The following is a 25,697-nucleotide window of genomic DNA, read 5'->3' as shown; positions in this document are numbered from 1 at the left end:
CCTGAACTCCTGTTCCCAAGATAGGCCTCCACATGAACTGCAAAAGCTGGTTTCCGTTAGTGCTCTCTTACTTACTGCATACAGGTGAGGGGACTTGTCATGTTCTAGGACCCCACACACATCAAACTGTATTGACATTGGCTGTTTTGGATTGGTGATCTGGACCCTTTGAATTATGCAGTCTTTCTTGTCATGGCACCTGACTTCTAGCCATTCATTGTTTGGGTAATGGCTAGTATATTGGCCCTCTTGCAGGCAAATAGAATAGGTGGTTTTGTTATGCCTGCAGATCCCTGAGACTGTTCCTTGGCAGGAGAAATGAGTGTGGTAAAGCAGGGTCCAAGTAACCCCCTGACCCGATTGAGATATGTGAATACATGGGTCATAGGATGAGGGCTCTGGGACCACAAAGGAAAACCACATCAGTAACAATAAACAGTAATTATGCCATCCTGCCCAAAAGAGGTAGAAGAGAGTTAATAAAAACTTTTCACCATGAGTCCAGTTGATGGGGCACTTTCTGCCAAACCTATGGTGAAGATTAGGGTGAGAACTACAGCAACAGATACAGAGAAGGGGTGACAATGTATTACAGTAAAATAAGTGACATAGAAACAGTTCATCTATCCCATTAGACAGTTGATTCCTCATGCTTGTGCCATGCATAGACTAGTCAGCTTCTGGAGTGACTAGAGCAGGGCTGTCATCTTGTGTTCATGGTTCCCTATTGTTTCCTGGAAATGGAGTCCTGTTGAGGAAGGATTCTGATGTTCTGGAGGGTGATCTTATACAGTGAAGCCAGATTGCAGATGCACTCCCACCTGAGAGAAGCTGGCTTGACTTGGCTGTAGTGGATCCAAAGAGCTATCTCTGTTACTTTAACTGTGGTTGGGATAGAAAAAATAACAAGAGGGCCTCTCCAATGAGGCTTTAGCAGTTGGACATTCCATTCCTTTACCTGGCCTGTAAAGGTGTGTGGGAGTTGTCAGGCTGACAGGAAGTCTGTCCTGGACCCAGTCATTGATCTTTGAGAGAGTCAACCCAAGGGCCTGCATCTGTTGCCTCAAGGTGAGGTCACCTATTTCCTTAAGGTCTCCCCTTATGCTCTTGATTAAGGGGGATGGGTGTCTATAAAGGACTACAAAGGGTGAGAGGCTTCTCTGCTTCACGGTACTAGACCTAATTCTTAGTAATGCTATGGGCAGTAATTGATCCCACTGCAGATGGGTCTCCTGGCACAGCTTTCCTAACTGAAATTTTAGGGTTCTATTTATGTGCTCCACTTTTCCTGAACTCTGGGGACAGTAGCCATATGCAACTTCCAGGTGATACCTAAGCTCTTAGCCATTAGCTGTATCACCTCTATCACAAAGGCTGGCCCATTATCTGACCCAATAGACACAGGTATTCCAAACCAAGGGATGGTTTCCTTTAACAGACATCTTGCCACCTCCCGGGCCCTTTCAGTCCATGTGGGGAAGGCTTCCACCCATCCTGAGAAGGTACAGACACCAACAGTATTTGCATCCTCAAGCTCATGTCATTTCATTGAAATCCATGGTCAAGTTTTCAAGAGGAGTTCCACCAACACTCTGTGCCTGGGGTGGGTGATACACTCTTGGCCTGTGTCTGGGGTTATTTTTGGCACATAGGCTACATCTTTCACATACTGCCTTACTTATGCTAGAGAGCTTGGGGACATAAAAATATTGAGCCTAGGTGGTTTCAAGGGCTGTTTGCCCTGAATGAATTCCTTTTGGAACTGCTTGACAAATGTAGGGGACAGCGACTCAGGGATGGCAATGCGGCCATCAGCAAACTCCCACCATCCAGTGGGTAGAAAGTTTCCCTCCTCAGTCTTAAACCAAACCTGTTCTTATAGTGTGTACCATGAGTCCCATTCAGCTAAGAAGCATGGGAACAAGGCAGCTATCAGAACAGTTGGGGCTAGCCCCCTCATGAGGACCACTTGTTTGGCCTCTTTGTCAGCTTTCTAGTTTCCCCAGGCAATTCTTGCATCTCCCTTCTGGTGCCCTTAGCAGTGTATAACTGCCGCCTGTTTAGGGGCTCACACAGTGTCTAGCAGTTCAAGGATTTCCTGCCCATACTTAACACTTTTTCCTCCGAAGTTATTGAGTCTCCTCTCTTTATATAAGGCCATGGACATGAATGGTTGTGAAAGCATATTTAGAGCAGTGTAGATGTTTACTTGTACTCCTGCAGCGAGCTATAGTGCCTGTGTGAGGGCGACAAGTTCAGCCTTTTGTGCAGAAGTCCCAACTGGCAGCAGGTGAACCTCAATAACTGAGTCCAAAGTCACCACCGCATACCTGGCAAAGTGTGTGCTGTCCCAGACAAAGCTGCTGCTATCAGTGAAATATTTAATGTCTGAACTGCTGGTAGGCTGATCAGTTAGATCTGGCCAGATCAAGAAAAGTTCACCCATAACCACCAGGAGGTTGAGTCAATCAGCAATATAGTGGCCGGGTTTAGAGTCTTAATCTCCAGCCAGATGTGCAGATTTTCACATAGCATACTCTGGTATTTGACCATCCAAGAGTTTGTCAGTCAATAATTTCCCTTATACTTCATGAGTGTCAGGAAGGAGTGGGGAACCCAGACAGTGTGTTCTTCTGTTGCCAGGGCAGTGGTGGCTACTAGGGCACACATGCAAGGCAGCCAGCCTTGGGAAATGGCATCAGTTGTTTTGACAAGTAAGCCACTGGATGATGCCAGGAGCCCAGTAACTGAGTCAGGACCCCAATACCTATTCCATTTTGCTCATGGACATACAGGAAAAAGTGTTTCATAACATCTGGCAGGCCTACAGTAGGGGTAATTGTGAGGGCCTTCTTGATTTCTTTAAAGGCTTTCTCTTGCTTCCTCCCCCATACTAAAGGCTCCCGTTCTTCCCACTTTGTGTCTTCATAGAGGGCTTTGGCCAAGAGGGAGTAGTTCGGGATCCAGATTCGGCAGAAACCTACAGCTCCCAAAAATTCTCTAATTTGCCGGCAGGTCTGAGGGGCTGGGATAGAACATACATCGTTTCCTCTCAGGGCCGAGCCTGTGTTGCCCCTGGGACAGGTGAAAGCTGAAGTATTTGACAGTGTTTTGGCAAATCTGGGCCTTTTTCCTAGCAACTTTGTGTCCTGCCTCCCATAAAAGAGAAAGGAGAAGGCGTGTCCTTTCCATACAGTCCTCAGAAGTTAGTCCAGCCAGCAGGAGGTCATCTATATACTGGAGGAGTGTGCAGCCATGTTGGTTGGCTGAGAAGGCTTTTAGGTATGATGCCAGGGCAGTTGTGAAAATAGTGGGTGAATTTTGAAACCTTGTGGCAACCGAGTCTAGGTTAGTCGCCCCTTTTCCCCAGTGTTGGGATTTTCCCATTGGAAGGAAAAAATAGGCTGGCTCTGTGGGGCCAGACAAATGCAGAAGAATGTGTCTTTAAGATCTAGGCTGGGTCAAGGCCTAAAAACGTGTATGGTACTCCGCACTTGCTTTGCAGCTGGCTGCATCTCAGGCTCACACTTTCACACAGTCCCACACAGCACAGTACTTCTACCCCACTCCCTGAACCTGAGAGACACGGTTTTACCCCAAAAGGCTACGTGTCTCACTGGGAGTTGATCAGACTCCCCTTCTGCCTTCTGAGGCATGCCTGAATTTGAACCCAGGTTTTTACCCCTCTCTGGTTCTTGCGCCTCACTGGGTTCCATTGTGTGTCCAAGGCCCTCACCCTGATTTTCCCTCCTCTGGATCAAACTGTCCATTGGTGCCTGGTGGGATCACTTCTCCCAGAGGTCCAGGGAACACACCCCCAGTGACAAAGGAGGTGAAAAACCACCATCTCTGAAGTTCCAGCAGCGAGCCCCCAAGAAGTGTTATGGGAAACTCAAACAGAGACATGAGACACTGAAGCCAGGAAGCAATGCTTTATTGTGCTGGCATAGACTCAGCAGACTTGTGTCCAAAGGCTGAGCCCTGAGAACAAAAGGGTCTCACCTTATGTACCCTGCCAGCAAGTTGCAGACAATTAAAAAAGTATATGGTTTAACCCATATATGGTTACATGGAATTTTATAGGCTACTTTACCCTAGTGCTAAGTGCCCTTCTACCCCTAGTCTCTAGTGCTGCATGACCTTCTTCACATTTGGATTCTTTAGGTTTTATCTCTCTGCTATGCCATCCCTTCCCCACTGCTACTTTATCAGAACACAGGCATATCGGTTTCTCTTCTGGCCCTCCTCTCTGCTACAGCTTGATTTTTGATTGTGTTTCTTTTGGGTCTGAGCTCAAGTACTTTTGTGTGTGATGTGGTATACACTGTTTATCATGGATACTTTGGAATTTCAACAGAGCGGTGTTTTTTTAAAATGACTACACTGTTTTCACTGAATTGTTTAAGCAGGAGAGATTCTGATTAGAGGCATGAATAGGTCCCAGGAGCTGAACATTTCGGATATATGCCTACTAAAGCATTATAGTGGTTATACAAGTTCTCAGCTATGTGGAATGAGATCATTTACCCTACAGGACTGTTTTCTTTGGTGGACAGTTAGTTTAGGTTGCATGTTCCTAGAACCAGTCTATTGTTTACCCCACTTCTTGGGCAAGAGAAGCTCTCACTTGTGCAAATTGACTTATTTGTCAACGATTTTAAAATAGAGAGTCCAGCACCTGTTAGAATGCAGGGAGAGGTTTGCTCCAGGGAGTAGAAGCACTGCAAGGAATAATGTTTCAGTGTGGATGAGTTGATGGCCTCCAAAAAACTGGTTTGACCCAAATGTCAGTACACACATGCTGTTAGTGCCTTAGGGCAATGAACTGTGCATATGTGTGTGTGTGTATGTGTGTGTGTGTGAGAGAGAGAGAGAGAGAGAGAAGCAAACTGCAGAGTACTTAAAAATTTTCAGTTCAAATTCATGAGCTGTTGTTTACTGGTATCCATCCTAACTGATAATTAGACCTTTTTCTCTTTCCTGATTTTGAAGCAAGTCCACTTTTTTTTTCAAATAAACTTTGAGTATGTGTGTGCCCCTGTGTAATATGGCTTCTTCAGAAACTGCAGAAAGCTGCCCATGTTTGCCATCTTTTTTTTTTTTCCTTTTTTTCAGCCAAGTACATGTTTATTATTTCAATAGCAAACAGCTGAAAAATTATCAGGTCCCACAAAGGAGCAGAACTTAAGATGCATCTCCACTGCACCAGAGGTGCATGCTGGACCAGGTAGGGCTAAAGGCAGCAGGAATGGGAATAAGAGTCTGTGCTCCCCTAGAGAGGCCCTGAAAGAGAGTGTAGTGTCAGGACTGGGTAGGCAAATCCTGTTCAGATCTTCTTGAGTGTCTAAAGTGGATCAAGGGGGCTGAAATAGTCATCAGTGGGTTGGGCAGCCCTCAAACCTTGGGGATGTTGAATTCTATTAAATGCTTTTTCATTGTCTACTGAGATGCTTTTATACTTTTTTTGTCCTTAATTCTGTTGATGTTGGCTATTACACTGATTTGCTTGCATATTTAACCATCCTTGCATTCCTAGGCTGAATCTTACATAATAATGGTGTATAATCTCTTTGATGTGTTGCTGGATTCAGTTTGCTAGTGTTTTCTTATGAACGTTTGTTATCTGTGTTCATCAGTGATATTGGTCTGTAATTTTCTTTTTGTGGTTTTTGTGGTTTTCATATCAGGGTAGTTCTGGCCTTGTAGAATGAATTTGGAAGAATTCATTTCCTTTACGTTTTTGACATTAGTTGAGAAGAATTGGTGTTAGTCCTTTAAAAGTTTGATAACATTCAGAAGTCAATCCACCTGGGTTTGAATTTTCTTTTCTGGGAAACTTATTATTAATTCAATCTCATTACTGATCTTGGTCTATTCTGGTTTTCTTTTTTTTTTCATTTTTCTTTTATTATTCATATGTGCATACAAGGCTTGGGTCATTTCTCCCCCCTGCCCCCACCCCCTCCCGCTCCCCCCCCTCAATACCCAGCAGAAACTATTTTGCCCTTATCTCTAATTTTGTTGTAGAGAGAGTATAAGCAATAATAGGAAGGAACAAGGGGTTTTGCTGGTTGAGATAAGGATAGCTATACAGGGCATTGACTCACATTGATTTCCTGTGCGTGGGTGTTACCTTCTAGTTAATTCTTTTTGATCTAACCTTTTCTCTAGTTCCTGGTCCCCTTTTCCTATTGGCCTCAGTTGCTTTAAGGTATCTGCTTTAGTTTCTCTGCATTAAGGGCAACAAATGCTAGCTAGTTTTTTAGGTGTCTTACCTATCCTCACCCCTCCCTTGTGTGCTCTCGCTTTTATCATGTGCTCATAGTCCAATTCCCTTGTTGTGTTTGCCCTTGATCTAATGTCCACATATGAGGGAGAACATACGATTTTTGGTCTTTTGGGCCAGGCTAACCTCACTCAGAATGATGTTCTCCAATTCCATCCATTTACCAGCGAATGATAACATTTCGTTCTTCTTCATGGCTGCATAAAATTCCATTGTGTATAGATACCACATTTTCTTAATCCATTCGTCAGTGCTGGGGCATCTTGGCTGTTTCCATAACTTGGCTATTGTGAATAGTGCCGCAATAAACATGGATGTGCAGGTGCCTCTGGAGTAACAGTCTTTTGGGTATATCCCCAAGAGTGGTATTGCTGGATCAAATGGTAGATCGATGTCCAGCTTTTTAAGTAGCCTCCAAATTTTTTTCCAGAGTGGTTGTACTAGTCTACATTCCCACCAACAGTGTAAGAGGGTTCCTTTTTCCCCGCATCCTCGCCAACACCTGTTGTTGGTGGTGTTGCTGATGATGGCTATTCTAACAGGGGTGAGGTGGAATCTTAGTGTGGTTTTAATTTGCATTTCCTTTATTGGTAGAGATGGTGAGCATTTTTTCATGTGTTTTCTGGCCATTTGAATTTCTTCTTTTGAGAAAGTTCTGTTTAGTTCACATGCCCATTTCTTTATTGGTTCATTAGTTTTGGGAGAATTTAGTTTTTTAAGTTCCCTGTATATTCTGGTTATCAGTCCTTTGTCTGATGTATAATTGGCAAATATTTTCTCCCACTCTGTGGGTGTTCTCTTCAGTTTAGAGACCATTTCTTTTGATGTACAGAAGCTTTTTAGTTTTATGAGGTCCCATTTATCTATGCTATCTCTTAGTTGCTGTGCTGCTGGGGTTTCATTGAGAAAGTTCGTACCTATGCCTACTAACTCCAGAGTATTTCCTACTCTTTCTTGTATCAACTTAAGAGTTTGGGGTCTGATATTAAGATCCTTAATCCATTTTGAGTTAATCTTGGTATAGGGTGATATACATGGATCTAGTTTCAGTTTTTTGCAGACTGCTAACCAGTTTTCCCAGCAGTTTTTGTTGAAGAGGCTGCTATTTCTCCATCGTATATTTTTAGCTCCTTTGTCAAAGATAAGTTGCTCATAGTTGTGTGGCTTCATATCTGGATCCTCTATTCTGTTCCACTGGTCTTCATGTCTGTTTTTGTGCCAGTACCATGCTGTTTTTATTGTTATTGCTTTGTAATATAGTTTGAAGTCAGGTATTGTGATACCTCCTGCATTGTTCTTTTGACTGAGTATTGCCTTGGCTATTCGTGGCCTCTTGTGTTTCCATATAAATTTCACAGTAGATTTTTCAATCTCTTTAATGAATGTCATTGGAATTTTGATGGGAATTGCATTAAACATGTAGATTACTTTGGGGAGTATCGACATTTTTACTATGTTGATTCTACCAATCCATGAGCATGGGAGATCTCTCCACTTTCTATAGTCTTCCTCAATCTCTTTCTTCAGAAGTGTATAGTTTTCCTTGTAGAGGTCTTTCACATCTTTTGTTAGGTTTACGCCTAGGTATTTGATTTTTTTTGAGGCTATTGTAAATGGAATTGTTTTCATACATTCTTTTTCCGTTTGCTCATTGTTAGTGTATAGAAATGCTAATGATTTTTCTATGTTGATTTTATATCCTGCTACCTTGCTATAGCTATTGATGATGTCTAGAAGCTTCTGAGTAGAGCTTTTTGGGTCTTTAAGGTATAGGATCATGTCGTCTGCAAATAGGGATATTTTGACAGTTTCTTTACCTATTTATATTCCTTTTATTCCTTCTTCTTGCCTAATTGCTCTGGCTAAGAATTCCAGTACTATGTTGAATAGGAGTGGAGATAGTGGGCATCCTTGTCTGGTTCCTGATTTTAGAGGGAATGGTTTCAGTTTTTCTCCGTTAAGTATAATGCTGGCTATAGGTTTGTCATATATAGCTTTTATAATGTTGAGGTACTTTCCTTCTATTTCTAGTTTTCTTAGAGCTTTTATCATGAAATGATGTGAGAGAGAGAGAGAGAGAGAGAGAGAGAGAGAGAGAAGCAAACTGCAGAGTACTTAAAAATTTTCAGTTCAAATTCATGAGTTGTTGTTTACTGGTATCCATCCTAACTGATAATTAGACCTTTTTCTCTTTCCTGATTTTGAAGAAAGTCCACTTTTTTTTTCAAATAAACTTTGAGTATGTGTGTGCCCCTGTGTAATATGGCTTCTTCAGAAACTGCAGAAAGCTGCCCATGTTTGCCATCTTTTGTAGTCAATATATTTGCTCTCCAGTGGGGAATTTGTCAGCTTTCATTTATTGAAATGGACAGCCTGTCACATTTATAAAACGTGACCTTTTTGAGGGTGAGTAAAGTTCAACATATTGTTATGTCAGGAGTCTAAATGTTATCTAATTCCAGCATTAGTTTTTCAGGCAGAGATTAAGGTAATGTTAGAGCTGACAATTGGCTCATTGACTGGGCCTTGAAAGATGTCTCTCTGCACATGATAAAAGCGAGAGCACACAAGGGAGGGGTGAGGATAGGTAAGACATCTAAAAAATTAGCTAGCATTTGTTGCCCTTAACACAGACAAACTAAAGCAGATACCTTAAAAGCAACTGAGGCCAATAGGAAAAGGGGACCAGGAACTAGAGAAAAGATTAGATCAAAAAGAATTAACCTAGAAGGTAACACACATGCACAGGAAATCAATGTGAGTCAATGCCCTGTATAGCTATCCTTATCTCAACCAGCAAAAACCCTTGTTCCTTCCTATTATTGCTTATATTCTCTCTACAACAAAATTAGAAATAAGGGCAAAATAGTTTCTGCTGGGTATTGAGGGGGTTGGGGGGAGAGGGAGGGGGCGGAGTGGATGGTAAGGGAGGAGGTGGGGGCAGGGGGGAGAAATGACCCAAGCCTTGTATGCACATATGAATAATAAAAGAAAAAAAAAAGAAAGATGTCTCTCTAAACTTGCTGATATGATAATTATGTTGCAATTTTTGGTCTAAGATTAATAATAATAATAAGCAACACCATGGTGACTACTGTCTATCAATTAATGTTCTTCAGTTGTCTTACTTTGCATTGGTAGATAAATGTTTTCTTCCTGTAATGGATGGCTGCTAGGTTATTAAGACATGTCTTTGCTAAGCATAGGGAAGTGATTATGTTAGACTAACTTTTGATTATATGGCTGACTGTAACTGTTGCTGCTTTTAGAGACTTTGTGAACATAATAATGAATGTAGCTACCTTACCATGTTGTTTTAATCAACAAAAATAATTATATCTGATGATTAGGCCCTAGAGTAACATTTTAGGCCTACATTACCAAGTTCATTGTCTTCTACTGATCACACTTCCTGATAAGATGCTAGTGCTCTTCTTCCCTTAGGGTTACTTAGACTCCTGAGGTCTGGTAAAAGAAGTTTTAATTATGAGAATTTCCAGCTTGCAGAAATATCCATGTTAATTGCTTTCTGCCTGTATGTGGTTCCTGGGAAGGGTTGGAATTTGCTTTATGGTATTGGCTGGGCCCTGGGGAGGGAGAGGAGGAATCCAGCAGAAGCTGGAGAAGTGATGATTAGAGCAGCTAACCCAGGATGGGAAGTGGACAGGCCAGGGTGTTCGTAGCCAATGACCATGGCATTATATCCAGTAAAGAAGCTTGGTGAGTGGGATGGGGGAAGAGTCTGAAGAGATGTCAGGCATGAGCCATCATTTGAGAAAAATGCCTCCCAGAAAAAGAGGAAAGAAGGGAAGGTCCTCCCTTTGGAAACAGGGCTGGAGGGAATGAGATGCATGGGCAGGCTGCTGGTTTATATAGAGTATTCATTTCCCCAGTTCTAACCACTGCAGCAGCCCAAGGGCCACAGTTTTGCACTACACGAAGCAGAGTTCTTTCTGGCCTTTTATGGGCTCTGGGAAGAAGCAGACTTGTTTAGATGTTTGAGGACATTAACTAATGTCCGTAAGGGTGGCAGGGAAAAATCTAGAAGGATGAAAAATGGTAAAACACACTCCTTGTTTATTCTTCTGAAGTAAACCTACATCATTTTGTTGCTCTCAGATCCCTAGGTTCCTTTCTCCTTCTACTATGGTATACAAGAAGGACTCAGTGGTTATTGCTGTGTTGGTTACTGGTTCTGTAATGTGTAATTCTCCCTGATTGGCAAGAATTCTCTTCTTCCAGCTCTAGTTTCAATCTCCTTTCCCCTTTACTTCTAAGATAGGTGCCCATGTCTTCACATTAAGGGTCCAAGTACTCATGAATGTATATATGTATCAGTCACATTAACTTAAAAATGGGTAATAACTATGAAGCAGATCTTGTTAGGCTATATTTAATAAAATCAAGAAACATGGATTTCAGCAGTGAAATCTATGAATACTACAATGAATGAATGCTACAATGATAGAAGCCTTTAAGTTTAGGTTGATTAGTTAAGAAAAATATTAGCAATCTCCTGTTCTTGTAATGCCTGTGTTTGTGTATGTGATCACCTTTCAAAGAGAGTGTAATTTTGTGAGCCATTTTAGGATTTGAGACTAGATTTCTTAAAACTCTTTGTTTTCAAAATGCCCTTAATCTGAGGAAAGAACTCAGTAAATTTTTTCTACAAGATCTAAGATCTTGTTGTGTAATTTCAGTAACATGAAACCCCCAGGTTCTGTCTCATTTTCTTCCAGAGGTTCTGTTAATGGCTAGGCAAAGGCCAGGAGAGGAGCCCAATGTAGGCTCCTCACTGGGCTCCATCAGAATATGGTGGGGACTTGGTCTTGAGCACGCAGTAAAGGTGAGTAGAAGAAAGTTGTTATCCTATGGGTAAAGACAGGATCTGAAAATTGATTGGTTGTGGTAGGTGTGGAAAAAGAACTCAAGGGTACCTGGTGTTTCTGACCTGTACCTAGGTCCCTGTGGCTTTACCTTTCTGGTGGGGGAGGATAACTACTGCCTGATTATGGGGATGAGAGGTTGACCTAGTTCAGGATAGCATGGAAGGTAGAAAGCTACAGGTGGTGTGTATAGATACCCGTTTCAAGGCTGTGTGTATGTATGTGTGTGCACATGTATAATGAGATTGTAAGGGGTGGTACAGTAGCCAAAAGTGTATGTAGAGAAAGTGAAGATCATGTTGTTTATAAGTTGAGAAAGTGATTGCATGTGGCAAGGCCATTCTCTGGGTAGGGGCGCTCTGGGAAAGGAGCAGGGTCAGAGAGAACTCAGGCTCAACATCATGAGCTTGAGATTCTCATCCATTCAGACAACTCGGTGGTAATGTGAAGTGTGCTATGAGATAGTTTCCAGGTTTGACCTGTGGCTCAACGACAATTCCATCAGCAGCATGGTGTGGTCTCTGCCTTCCTTTTAAAGTTTCTCTCCAACCACTCATCCCCTGACTCATTCCACTCCTGCCCTGCTTGTTGTTCCTGTATTGTGCCACACATGCCCCTGGGCCTTTGCACTTGTTGCTTCCTCCTTCTGATTTGCTTCTCAGATCTTAATACGCTTCAGCCCAACTCCTTTCAAACATTTCTTCCACAGGGAGGACTTCCTTAAGCACTCTATTTAAGATACCAACCCCACTGTCTGTGCCAAAATGTCCAGAAGAACTTTCTGTGAAGATAGAAATATCCTATATCGATTTCATGTTAGTGCCAAAACACAGCTGCATGAGCTCTTGAAATGTACCTTGGAAGCATGGATAGTGGGCTGGGCAACACAGCTTTATCCCACTATACTTCTTTTTAACACTTAGCTATCCAACATTACCTATTTATCTGAATATTGTTTTCAAATAAAAGTGAGTTTTCATAAGAGAAACAACTTTTTCTGTTTCATTCAGTGCTGGACTCCTCACTCCTGAAACAGTACCTGGCACATGCTAGGCACCTAATTAATACATTTTTTTTAGATGCAAAGCCACAGGTCTTTATTAAAGAAAGAAAGAAAGAAAGAAAGATTGTACAGGGAGTGATTAGAGAAAAGTGATCCAGGCCATAGCAGGTTTTATGCTACTTTTTGGGCAGTTTGTGGGGTGGAAACTCAATGACTCTTTCTGATATTAATACATGTTGAATGAATATGGTGCGTTAACTCAGTAGAAAAAGCTGGAGTTCTATGTAGACTAGAAAAGTATATTGGAGGCATGTCATGTGACTGGTCCCACAGAGGACCTTGTCTCCCCTCATTTTTTTTAAGTCATTTTTCGATTATGTATCCTTTACCATGGAAATGTAAATTGATTTTAAGCACTGGCATTTTAGTGTGGTTTGGTTTCTAAGATCAGTTCAGTCCATATGACCAGCTGGAAGTGGATCTTGGAGGGAATGGTCAGAAGGAAGTGAGGAGTTAGCAAAGATGAATAAGCGTTCCCTTCATCTTATATTTTAAGGGCTCTTAGCTGTCTGGTCTGTGCTCTGCTGCCATCTTCTGTCAGAGAAGAAAAATACTGGAAGATCTTTTTTGTTTTGTTGAGACAGATCTTGCTATGTAGTTCAGGCTGGTCTCGAACTCAAAATACTCTTGCCTTAGCCTCCCTAGTGCTTGGATTACAGGTGTGTAACTGCCACACCTGTAAGGACAGAGTGGAGGCTGATTGTTCAGAAAAATAAAGATTCTCTTTGAGGCTTTGAGAGTGTCCAGATCACCTGAATTCGACACAGGAGACTTGGTTGTGGCTGGCAAAGGGGAGGGGTGCAGACAGACCAGACATTGCAAGGCTGTGTACAGCAATCTCAACACCCTTTCAGGTAGAGGGACTGAAAACAGAGCCCCAGCAGGGACATGATGCAGAACAGCCAGTTCAGATAAACCTCAAGATAGAGACACAGAGATGTGGGGTGAGGGCAAGGTGAGATGTGCACAGGGGACTCTGGGAAGAACCACTATCAAGCCAGGAAAGCCTTCAAGGCTTTCGGAGGTAGGGATAATGAAGTGGAACATTTAATGGGATCTCTGGCTGCCACCTGATGCCTGGTCAGCTGAGAGTCCAGCACCGTGATAAAATCATACCTGGCGTGTGGTGTCAAAAGAGGGCATTTGTGGCCAGAAGAGGCACTCATGCCCTGGGGTCACCTGGAATGTTCTATGTACCTGAACCCCTCCAGGAGCTTATAGAAATGCTGGTTTTGTTTTGGTGGATCTGGTATGGCTGAGATCATTCACAAGCTCCCCAGTGATGTGGGTGGTATTAATCCAGGAGCTATGCCCAGAGTAGGGAGGAATGAGAAAGGTGTCGGGTCAGAAAACCAGGAGTCCCATAAGGATTAGCTGGGGGACCCTGGATGCTAACTCAGAGAAACTCAGAGAAGGCGAGCTGGGGGATCACAGTATTTGTTTCCCAACTTTACAAGGCATGTGTCTTTACATCACTCCAAAGGCAGATTTAGAAATGGATGGGATAGCATCCTAAATCAGTTCTGAATTTCCTCACAGGTGAATCTCTATAAAGTTACTGTGGCGTCTTCCATTTTGAAATTTCCTTCATAGGTGGAAAGATATTTTAGCCAAGTTTCCTGTTTGAATGGCTTTGATGGTTTCTGAAGTCCTACAGAGTCCAGGAGGACATCATTCAAAGATTAAGACAGGAAGTGTTCTGAAGTGAAGAATGTGAGATGCCTGATGAAAAACAAAAACCAAACCATAAACTCACCCAGTATGTGCCTTTCAATGCACTGAAGCTGCTGAGGTAGTGAAATAAGTGACAGCCTGGGGATATGAAATAACTCCTGACAGTGGATGCTGGAGACAGAAGGACTGAAGACACTTTCCAGAAGGGATCCACATCACTGATCTTAACTATACCCGGGTCCTACTCAGATGGTGGCTGATGCTCCAGGGAAAGCCCAAGACTCACAGGGAAAAGCTGAACCATGAAGAGACAAGAACAGTCTAAGATATTTTAGACAGGCCCATTAAATAATTTAAAAGCAGATTCGGCATTAGCATCTGGACATTTAACATAATAAAATTTCAAAGTAAAAGTATGAATTGCCAGAACATTTCACCTGTTTCTACTCATTCAGTGGATCCAGGATTTGGAACTGGAGGTTTCCATGAGGAAGGGAATGTTTTGATTATTTTGCAACAGGAATATACATTTTAATTTGGTATATTCAATCAGCCAAATACTTCTAATGATAATCATGTGGTTGGAAATATTTACAAAGATTTTTGAGGGACATATTTTTTTCAACAGTTAGTCAGCAAATGTGATTAATGTAGATGATCCATTTGGTAATTCTAGGCACCATGCTATTTTGTTTTCCTTTCCTTTCAAACTAGATTTTCTGGCCTAGATTATTCTGTTATCCTCTTTGGGGCTATGTCTCTCTGTATGCAGACTGAACAGAAATGTGTTTTAATTCTAATTCTCTGACTTTCCACTTAGATTAGTTATGGAGACAGTGATGGAATTGTCTGGGTGACTCCAGATCACTGATAAAGACATATGCTACTTGGAGAGATGTCAGCTCACTGGCAGGAACCAAAGCAAGCAGAGAACTTATTCTGGTCAGGAGAAACTGGGAATGCATTGCTGAGTGAAATGATGGCTTATGGGTTCAGGGAGACCCAGAGTTCCCCTCTTGTCCTCCTGCCCACAAGTGCTGGCAGGGGTGTTGGGAACCTTTGCCCCATTCCAGTAGACATGCTATGGTGTGTGGCTGCAGACAAGTTCCATTCCAGTAGACATGCTATGGTGTGTGGCTGCAGACAAGTTGGTCATTTCTCTCATAGTTCTGGTGGCACCGGTAAGGCTCTTACTTGAATAAAATTGCCCAGATTTATCAGTTTTCACACAGATTAGCTCACCTGTGGCTTGAGCAACCAGCTTCTTCTTTTTTTATTTTTTGGTACTAAAATTTGAACTCAGGGCCTCATGTTTGCTAGGCAGGCATCCTACCACTTGAGCCACATCTCCAACGCTTTTTTTGCTTTTTGTCCAGGCCAGCCTCAGACCATTGATCCATCTACCTATGACCTCTTATGTAGTTGGGATGACAGACATGTGCCAATATACCTGGCTTGTTTGTTGAGATGCGGAGGGGAATCTCACTAATCTTTTGCTTGAGCTGGCCTAGAACCATGATCCTCCCAATCTTCACATCCCAAGTAGTTGGGATTACAGACATGAACCACTGTACCCAACCCTGAGTTATCAGCTTCTATAATGAGATATGGGGCATGCTCTTTGGTCTTACTTGGATACGTACCAACTAGTATTGAAGAAGACCAGAATTTTGACTTGTGCCTGGTTATTTAACTTTCCCCACAAATGGTATAGCAGTTCCTATGCATCTTGAACTTGCAGCAAGATATGCCTGGTTTGCCCCTTCATTGTTTGTTTGTTTTTCATGGGAAATATGGAATTCCTTTAAGCTTTATCATTCTTGCATAGTGACCTAACTACTTGCTTTGCTTACCTCTTGAGATTCATTTCTTTTAGGTTAAGTCCCAACATCTCCTAACATTATATGCAGATATCTTGAGAATGAAGGCAGACAGGACACACTGACCTGGCAGTAGTAATTGGTTTGCTATAGATTAGACAGGCAAACACCTGGACTTATTCAAAGGAACAAGACTCAGATGGAATGGGGTTTGATGGAGTCAAGGAGGGAGGAGTTAGCTGGGTGTGATGGTTAACATCAGTAATTCCAGCATGTGGATATTAAGACAGGAGGACTGAAAGTTCCAGGCTACCTGAGGCTACAAAGAGAGACCCTGTCTCAAAAAAACTAAACATAACACCAAACAAATCTAGTCTATTCTCACCATGTCATTGATCCTTGTTCTAACTCAGTGCTGTCCAGTAGAACTTTCTGCATGTCAATCAGTGATGGAAATGTTTTTTGTCTGCCCTATACAATATGGTAGCCACAAGCCACAGAGGGCTATTGAATACTCAAAATGTGCTTAGTGCAAATGAGAAACTGTATTTTAATGAATAAGTAAAATAGCCACATTCAACAATATAGTGCTACCCTCTTGGGCAGCACAGTGAATCTAACTTTGAGTCTTGGGTTGAAAGTGTGAGTACTTGTTACTGAGATCAGGCTGGATCTGTCAATGCTGAGCTAAGTTGTGAGCTTTGTGAAGCTTTCTTAGTAGTTTTTCTTTGTTCTCATCAGAGTTTTGATGGTTCAAAGGCTTTGGTTCCTTACAGGTTCAGCGAAATGAGGACAAGTCTACTACCCTGAAACTGGCTGATTTTGGCCTTGCAAAGCATGTGGTGAGACCTATATTTACTGTGTGTGGGACTCCAACATATGTAGCTCCCGAAATTCTTTCTGAGAAAGGTAAGTGTTTCACATTGCTCTGTGAGACTCTAGCTTACCTACTAACAAATGTCTTAGTTTTAGTATTTAGTATTTTTAAATATGGAGCAGTTAAAAAATCTCAGAGAGTTGGAACTAGAACTTGGATTTGGATTTTAATGGATATTTGGAGCAGGCTTCCTTGACCAAAGCATGAAAATTTTCCTTATCAAGGCTGCGCTGTTATAGAGGGCGTGTGTGTTTGTGTGTGTGTGTGTGTGTAGGCAGGATGGTGAGATGAAAGATGGTGGGGAATTGGGAATATTGATTAAGCAAGTCATTTGTATCACTGAGCCAAGGCTACTTCGATGGGAAAGAATTGAAACAGTTCTTATGGCAATTGCTTAAAAAATTCTGTCACCAACTTAGCATTTAAAGGAAAAAGGGATCCCATTTCAAACTCTATGAATATTTATTATATATTATTTTTTCTGAATTTGTGAGGATCCAAGGAACTTTTAGGAATATACTCTATAAAATATATAAATAGGAAGTGATTACTATATTCTTCACATGTATGGATGACTATTTGACTGGTGTGGCACTGTAGAAGTTGGTTTATCCACCCTGGTAAAATAGGAAGGCTCTGGAGGGTTGTCAGTTTGGTGGTAGGGAGAAGAGAAGGCTAGTCTCCCAGAAGCAGAGGTTATTGGGAAGCACAGATGAGGAGACTGGAGCAGGCATAAGGCTGGGGAGTAGGGACTTGAGAGGACCAGGGAGAGGTACAATTGGGTGGGCAGATTGAGTGTAGTTCTACCAATAAGGGGAGGTTGTTTAGACTTGGAACGGCCAGTGTAGTAGCTCCTGTGTGTGGTAACAGTGGGACAGGAGAGTAATGAGGGTCATAGACATTTTAATGTAAACATTGATGAACTTGATAAGAGAGGAAAGAAAGCGAATAGACAATGTGAGTTTATGAGACAACCACATATTAGTGGTAGCTCCCACTAAATTAGGGTATTGGAAAGAAATGATGTTTTGGAAGATGGGGGGTTCAGTTGGGAGATGGGGCTTGGGTTATATTTTGAACCCACTGACATAGAAATATCAGGATGGCTGCATAGAGTTGTCCAGTTGGCAAGGACGGGAGCCAGGGTGACTACGTTATTTTGAGACTGCTCAACATGTTAGCTGAATGGGTGAGATGGTGATCTTCCCAGTGATGACAGGGACAGGGACAGTGAAGCTCAAACCCTTGAGAGAGGCCAAGAGTCCTGCATGAGGGAGGGAAGGCAGGTTAGCAGAGGGCCGGACCACCTGGAGGCAAGAAGAGGATCAGGAAAGTGCAAGTCACAGAGGCCAAGGACAAATTCAAGAAGAGGAGGAGGCCCAGCAGATTCAGGCCCCCAAGAGTGAATTATGGTTGAGAACTAGACAGATGCCATCAAAATTGACCAGAAGAGATAATTAGTGACTTATTCTCTGATTTGTGTCTTGGCAACCTTGCTCTGGAGCTTAGTGAATATGAAGAGACAGCTTCCATATTAAAGCTGCCAGTGTTTTCCTTTCCTACAGGTAAAGTTGGAGAGTATTTGGAAAGGTCTAAACTCCTGTTACAACTTTTGGAAGGACAAGAGGTTATATGTATCAAGACTCTCTGCTGTATATTCTTTTCTTTTCTAGAAAGTTAAGATTACAATTAGATGTACAAAAATATTGACTATATAAGGATATTCCTCAGAAATTTTCCTTATTTTAAACAATAAGGAAAAACTTAAGTTACAGCATAGATTCATTATATAAAGGGAATACTGGCAGCTGTTAGAAATTATGTTTGAGGAGAATATTTTCATAACCATAGGAAATTCTTATGTAGGAAATGCCATAATAGAATACTACGTGAATAAAATAGGGGGTAAAATATATACAATGTGATCCTAATTTTGTTTTAGAAAGTATCCATGTGTGTGGGGTGCACTTGCATGAGGGGATACAGTTTCAAGCATTAGTCTTTTAAAAATCATTAAAAGGCCAGTATATATAATGTATCTTTAAATAAGAAAGAAGATAATTGATAGATAGGAAACAGAGAGTATTAGTACAGTCCAGGGTTTCTCACATTGTCTCTGGTATAGGGCCAGGCTTGTAAATTTCCAATAAGGTGTGAACTTCCTATATGTTCTTGCTACATGAGAGCAGAATGTAGCTCATGGCACAGTCTATTTGTGATGGATGTTTGGAAACACCTGAACTGATCTATGTGCTGTTCAGTAAGCGTTGTCTGTAATCATGTGCTTGAATATCATTTACCTCTCAAGTTTCTGTTTCGAACATTTGCTTTCCATTTCTGTGCTTATTTTCTCACAGGATAATAAGAAAGTGTCACAAAGTGGCAGTGGTCTATGGACCAGACTTTGAGTGACACTGGCGTAGACTCCTTGTTTGGAGGAGTTGGCACAAGGGAAGGGATGACTGGGAGTAAATCCCACCATGTTTAGAAGTTGTTGTTGCTTGCTAAGAAATGGGGTCCTCTGGGACTTAGAGCTATTTAGAGCTATAGTTCTCCACACACTTGATGCTGTCTGGTCTGAGGTTCTTTTGTGTCTCTGCCTGTGTTGATATAGGTTATGGCCTGGAGGTGGACATGTGGGCTGCAGGTGTGATCCTCTACATACTCCTGTGTGGCTTCCCTCCGTTCCGCAGCCCAGACAGGGACCAGGATGAGCTCTTTAACATCATTCAGCTGGGCCACTTTGAGTTCCTTGCCCCTTACTGGGACAACATCTCTGATGGTGAGATTGGATCTTCCCCAGGTGGGAAGGAGGGCTGTGGGGCCGGATGCCTCCTGGGGTCTGACCACAAGGCAGGTTTTCAGGTCAGATGTGTGATAGACGCAGTACCTGGCATGGAGCAAGGATGGAATCACACATGCCTCAACCTTTATTTCCCATAGCTTCGTCTAGGTGTGTGTAGCACTCTGGAAATATGGAGTTGCTTTGAGATTTAAAAAAAAAAATCTGATCATCAGTTGCAATCACCAAGGGCTTCTCCTTAAGGCAAGTAAAGATCCTCAGAACTGAGAAAGATCAGAAACATGATAATGCTTATTTGGAAAGAGAAGGGCCATTTTGTAGCAGAAATGTTTATGAACTGAACAGACTGAAAATGCTTACTGTACACATGAAGTTGGAGTCTTGTGGGAGATCTGGGATGCAGGGCCTCTGCAAGGTGAGTGGTGACAGTCTGCGTTACATGAACAGCCCTCCTCCTCACTGGATTTCAGTTCCAGGTGGGTTCTTCCCTTCTTTCTCTACAATTTTTCTGCACTACTCGTTACACTTGCAAGTGAGAACTAGATGCTTAATAGATTTGGATCTTTGAATCTTTGGCTTAAAAAGTAGAGTAGGAGAGATGACTTTTTATTTTTATTTTTTGAAATTTCCCCTAAACATGCCATCTGAGTTTACTGAATACCCCTGCCCCAGCTTCTATCTCTGCCCTGGAATTGGGGGCTGAGGGACAGGAAAGCTTCATTGCCACCCGACACCCCCCCCAACACACACACCTTGATTAAAGTAAGAAGAAGATGGCTTGCAATAGCTGCAGTAGAGGGGAGGGGGGAGGTCTTCAAATGATGAAGGTAGTGACAACTTGGGAATGAAGGACTAAAAACTGTCCCACCAGTTATCACCACATCCCTCTAGGACCATCATGGTCCTAGAAAGAAAATGAAATTAGCTTGAATTTGTGTCATTTACTATGTAAATTTCTTCAAACAGTTTTGTAAATATGAAGACATTAATCAACTTAGGAAGAGGGAAAGTTTTTTATTTGAAAACGTGTTAGTTTGTCTTAAAACTTTAAAATAATGTAGACAAGGTATGTGGCCTCTATTGGTTTACTTGCACTGAGTGCATGGATGTTAGAGGTGAACCTGGCTCCCCAGTTCTAGAGAAATAAATAGATATCCTCCAGAGCTGCAGCCCTTGGCCACACATGGATAAATTTAAATGTAAATTACTTCAGAGTAAAAAATAAAAATTCAGTGCCTTGATATTACTAGTCAGACTCAGTAGCAGCAAGTGGTTAGGTGTGTAATGGTTTCATCTTTTTCTTGGATCACACTACTGCTCTAGAATCTGAAAGAGCCTGTTAGCTGCCCATGGTGCTGACATGGATGTGTGTATTCTTACTTCACATATGGGGAGGAAAAATTCAGAACCACTTGCACTCATCACATTTCCCCTTTTTCTTCTACTCACTCAGCTGCCAAAGATCTGGTGAGTCGGTTGCTGGTGGTAGATCCCAAAAAGCGCTACACAGCCCACCAGGTCCTTCAGCATCCCTGGATTGAAACGGCTGGAAAGACCAGCTCAGTGAACCTGCAGAAGGAGGTGTCTCCCAGCAGCGAGGGCCACTCCCGGAGCCAGCACAAGAGGGGCACGGAGCAGACATCATAGTCACTGCCTCAGGCATCCAGCCAGCCTCAGTTCTGCTCAAGGACAGAGAAGAAGGTGGAAAGCTAAGAGCAAAACACCAAGAGATGCTTCTTCACATAATTGGAGAATCAGAAGGAGAGACACTCTGTATTTTAAAGCATATTTAAAAATAAACTGCGTTGATATTAAATGTAATATATTTTTAGATTTGTATGTCTATAGCCTTTAGTACTTTTTTGGGTAAAAATTGTCATCAGTGGGGAATCTTGGTAATGACGATGTGTTTGGCTTCCTCCTTGTGATCAAGTTTGTGGTGTAATACATGTGGTGCTCCAAGCGTCTAAACTCCCCCACAGAATTAATAAGGTGAATCATGGTCTTTCTGTATTAATAAAACATGCTCTGAATAACAGAAGTGGATTTGATTACTTCATAATGCTAGTGACGAGGACCCAGGGGATTATAGTCAGATTCATCTCCTAAAATCAGTATGACTGCATATAAATGGGATAGATGCTTGATTACTTGTAAACAGCTGTTTATATTGGGGATCTCTAGCATTTTACATTGACCAAAAATGAGATCTGGCGCAGTCGGAAATTGGGAGGAATCATTGCATTGTTCTTGCCTCTACAAGACCCAATTATCCCTTAGGCTGAGTCACTTCTCTGTAAAGTCAGGTGCTCAGGCTTTGACTGTGTTAACATTTTCAGATCACAAGGGAGCCATTTAGTTCATTAATATGTCAAAAATGCAGTAAATGGATTATTCAGGGACTTGAAGCAGCTCTGAGTACGCTTACATTACCACTTGCAGAGCACACACACAAAGGGCACAGATTTCAGGTGATGCTGAGGGTATGTGTGAGCTGAAAGCAAAACATATTGGCCAAATTGACCTTTCCAGGTTATGGGTGACCAGGTCAGTGGGCCACAGACTCAGTCAAAGTGTGGGTTTCTCACCCTCTTTTTGTCAGTATTGGAGTCATTTAGCAGAGGAGTGTTTCAGTCAGGAAAACAGGAAGAGCCTAGAGAATTTAGTAGAAGGAATTGCTTAAAAAGGTGTTGGAAAACAGAGAGCACAAAGGAGACTACAGTAATTTAGAGATTATAACTGCAGGAAGTATCTTTCATTCGCAGATAGAGAACCAAAGGAAGAGGCCGGGCTTATCAGAGTCTAGAAGTGTGGAGGAGAAACTCCTCAGAGTGGGTGCTGTAGTGTGCCACCTAGATCTTCATTCAAACAGAAGGGCATAAGCTCCTTGGATTGCTGAGGATGATGCTGAAGGCTGTGCTGCTTCTGAGCCCTTCTGTGGTTGGCTGAGCCCTTTGTTTAGAAAGCATCGCAGTCCATCTTCTCCCTTGCCCTGTCCTGCTTCTTTTCCCTCTTGCCCAGAGGTGATGACCTGAAGACTACTTTCTAATAAACTGTATGCTATTTTGGATCTCAGAGTTGTATTCCCAAGTAATCAAACCCATGATAATCTTAGAAACTTGAAACACAGCAAAGAGGTCCCAGCCAGAGCTTTATCTCAGGAGCTCAGAGGAGGGCCCCTGTGCAGCTGGACATAAGCCCTGTGCAGCTGGACCTAGGCCCTATTCAGCTGGACCTAGGCCCTGTGCAGCTGGACCTAGGCCCCTGTGCAGCTGGACCTAGGCCCTGTGCAGCGTGACCTAGGTCCTGTGCAGCTGGACCTAGGCCCTGTACAGCTGGACCTGGGCCCTGAGCAGAGGGTGCTGCTCAGCAGGCTGTGCAAAGGTACTCACTCTGAAAATGTGAAGGAGGCTGGAAGCTGGATCCCATTGCTACTGGAACAAACACGTTTTGATAAAGGCACAAGTGACGTCCATGACACTAGAACCCAGAAAGAATGTTCAGTCCTCATTGTTATCACTTGATCCTATTGACTACTTTCTCTGAGTCATTTTCTCCTATTGTCTTCTGTGCTGTCATATTTTGTTGATTTCCTTCCTTCATCTGTGTGTGCTCCTTTGAACCTTATGTATAGGTTCAGTCTTCCAGTTGCTAAAAGTTGGAACGCCATCATTCGTCTCTAGAGAAATGAAAACTAAAACCACAGTTAAAGTACTGCTAAATACCCATTAGAATGGCTAAATTAAGTAGCTAAAATGAAAAGACTGACCATACCAAGTATCAGTGACGATGTGGATTAGCTGAAATTCTTGAACATTGCTGGTGGAAATATAAACTTGTACTCCCCTTGGAGAACAATTGGAAGTTCCTTTAAAGATTAAACATATACCTACCATATGATCTAACTGTTTCACTGCGAGGCATTTACCTATGAGAAATTAAAAAATAACTCCTACAAATACCCACAATATTCACAGGGATGTTATTTATAGTAACCTAAAAGTGGAAACAGCCCAAATGTCCAAAAATTGATGAGTGGGCAAACAAACTGGGATATAGCTATACAGTGAATAATTTTCAGCCACAAAAGAGTGACCTGTTGGCAAAGGAATAATATGAATGTACCTCTAAATAATTAGGGTGAATGAAAGAAATTAGACCAAAAAAAGGGCTATAGTCTCATTAGTCCATTTATATGCTATTCTAGAGAATACAAATTAATCTATGGTGACAGAAAGCAGATTAACAGATTAGTGGTTTCCTGGGGACAGAGATGGGGAGATGAGGGACGGAAGTATTTCATAGAGACACCTAGAAAACTTGGGGGTGATGACTATGTTCAATATCTTTAATGCAATCATGGATGCCTAGCTGCATATACATCAAAACTTATCAAACTATATACTTTTGATATGTGTGTCTATTATACTTCAATAAATCTGTTAAAATATAGTTGTGGTTCATTAAAGACCAGTCCTAGACTCACTTCTCCCTTTATTCTTTACCTTCTCCCTCATCAACCTCATTGATACAGTCTATTTGTGGTTAATTCTCTTCTTCCCTACTAATTTACGTTTCCATTCAAGGCTTCTCCTCTAAGTTCTAGACCCATCTGTCCACCACCTCCATGACATTTTCCTGTATAGGCATTAGGTCCTCCAAGGCAGAATGCAAACATGCTGCTTCTGCATTGCTCCCTATCTCAGGGAATATGCTGTTGAGAAAGTTGAAAACACCAGCATCACACCTGATACTTGGTCTCTAACCCTTGAATTTAGTCCAACTCCACTGCTTTTGAACTTCCTTAGTGTTGCATGAATGTATCCACTTCACCTCCTTAGCTTCTGTCCTGATGGACGTTTAGCTGTTTCTCACTGATTTTGTTTGTTTCTTCTTTTTTGGGGGGGAGGGGTGGTACTGGGGTTTGAACTCAGGGCCTCAGGCTTGCTAGGCAGGTGCTCTACTGCTTGAGCCACTCCACCAGTCCCTGTTTTGTGTTGGGTATTTTGGAGATAGGGCCTCACAAACTATCTGCCTGGGTTGGCTTTGAACTGAGATCCTCCTGATCTTTGCCTCCTGAGTAGCTAGGATTACACTGGTGCCCAGTTCACTGATTCTTTATTATTACAAACATGCTATATTTACCATCCTACAGGCATCCCTTGTGAACATTTGGGAAAGCTTTTCTTAGAGAGAAAATATACTTGACTAGATTTTGCCAACTTGATTTTGAATTAATTTGTCTTTCCATAAGTAGAAATGAAAGTTACGTGTTTTTTCTCATATTTGATGCATGGGTTTGCTTTTTTAGTTACACAAATGTTACTAATCTGGATGTAGTTGAGAAGTGACGACACAGGAGCTGTGTTCTAAGCTGCGGCAGTTGTGTAACACTGTATAGCTATGGAGTGAATTCCAATGTGTATCTGGTTTCCACCTCAGAACAACAATGGCACCAAGAGGTTTGTTCCTCAGGCCTTCGTTATAGACGGGGAGACTGAGGCTCAGAGAAGAGACCTGATTTGCCCACTATCACTTGGTTAACAAAACTTAAATACTAGCTGCAAGGCACAGATCCCAGTACAGAGTGCGGCACCATATCTTCAGTTCCCAGCTCCTGCTCTGCTTCTAATCCAAAGACAGATCCCAAATGCCTATGGGTGAGTGATAGCAAAAGCCCTTTCTGCAGCACAGGTATTTGTCTATAGGCTCCTTTAATGCCTGTCCTAATCCTTTGACATCACAAGGACTTAAGAGTCATGTTTGCAACTACTGGCCAGTACTGTGGGGCATCTCAGATCACATGACACGCTTACCTGTAGATTAACTGAGAGATGATGGTGGATCTGGAAGTAGCTGGGGAGCTGTGGTTTGTCCTTCCAGAGGAGACACTTCCGTGAGTGAGGAAGACCCAGTAGTGACCCTCATATGACTGCCTTCTTTTCCTTGGACTCTTCCTGAGTTTCCTTAGGGCTCCCCTTGAATTATTATTTTTACAAGCATATATTAATTGTACAAAGGGGTGTCATTGTGATGTTTCCATACATGCATACAATATACTTTGATCAAATTTACCCCTCTATTTCTCTTTCTTATCCTTCCTGCTCCCTTTTAAAAACAATTTTAACAGGTTTCATCATTCTGTTTTCATATATGCTTATAAAGTATTTCAATCATGTTCACCCCTCCTTCACTTTCTTCTTTCTCTCTTTCCCCTTCTACTAGTTTCCACCCTCAAATGGTCCTTATTTTATACTCTTGTCATTCATTTTTTAAGGTCTAGATTCC

The 25,697-nt window shown here is 42.1% G+C and overlaps 1 protein-coding gene across 1 annotated transcript in view; it reads left to right on the top strand.

The window, feature by feature from the left end:
- Dclk3 (doublecortin like kinase 3) overlaps positions 1–23,843 on the top strand; it is a 30,410-nt gene extending 6,567 nt beyond the window's left edge. Inside the window, exons 2-4 of the mRNA XM_020154361.2 lie at positions 16,506–16,638; positions 19,221–19,388; positions 20,863–23,843. Coding sequence (XP_020009950.2) covers positions 16,506–16,638; positions 19,221–19,388; positions 20,863–21,056 — 495 coding nt within the window. The 3' untranslated portion in view covers positions 21,057–23,843. The remainder of the gene's footprint in view (positions 1–16,505; positions 16,639–19,220; positions 19,389–20,862) is intronic.
- Positions 23,844–25,697: the final 1,854 nt, after the last annotated feature.

Source organism: Castor canadensis, chromosome 5, assembly GCF_047511655.1.
Source record: "Castor canadensis chromosome 5, mCasCan1.hap1v2, whole genome shotgun sequence".
Classification (NCBI taxonomy): domain Eukaryota; kingdom Metazoa; phylum Chordata; class Mammalia; order Rodentia; family Castoridae; genus Castor; species Castor canadensis.
This window is presented reverse-complemented; position numbering and strand designations above follow the sequence as displayed.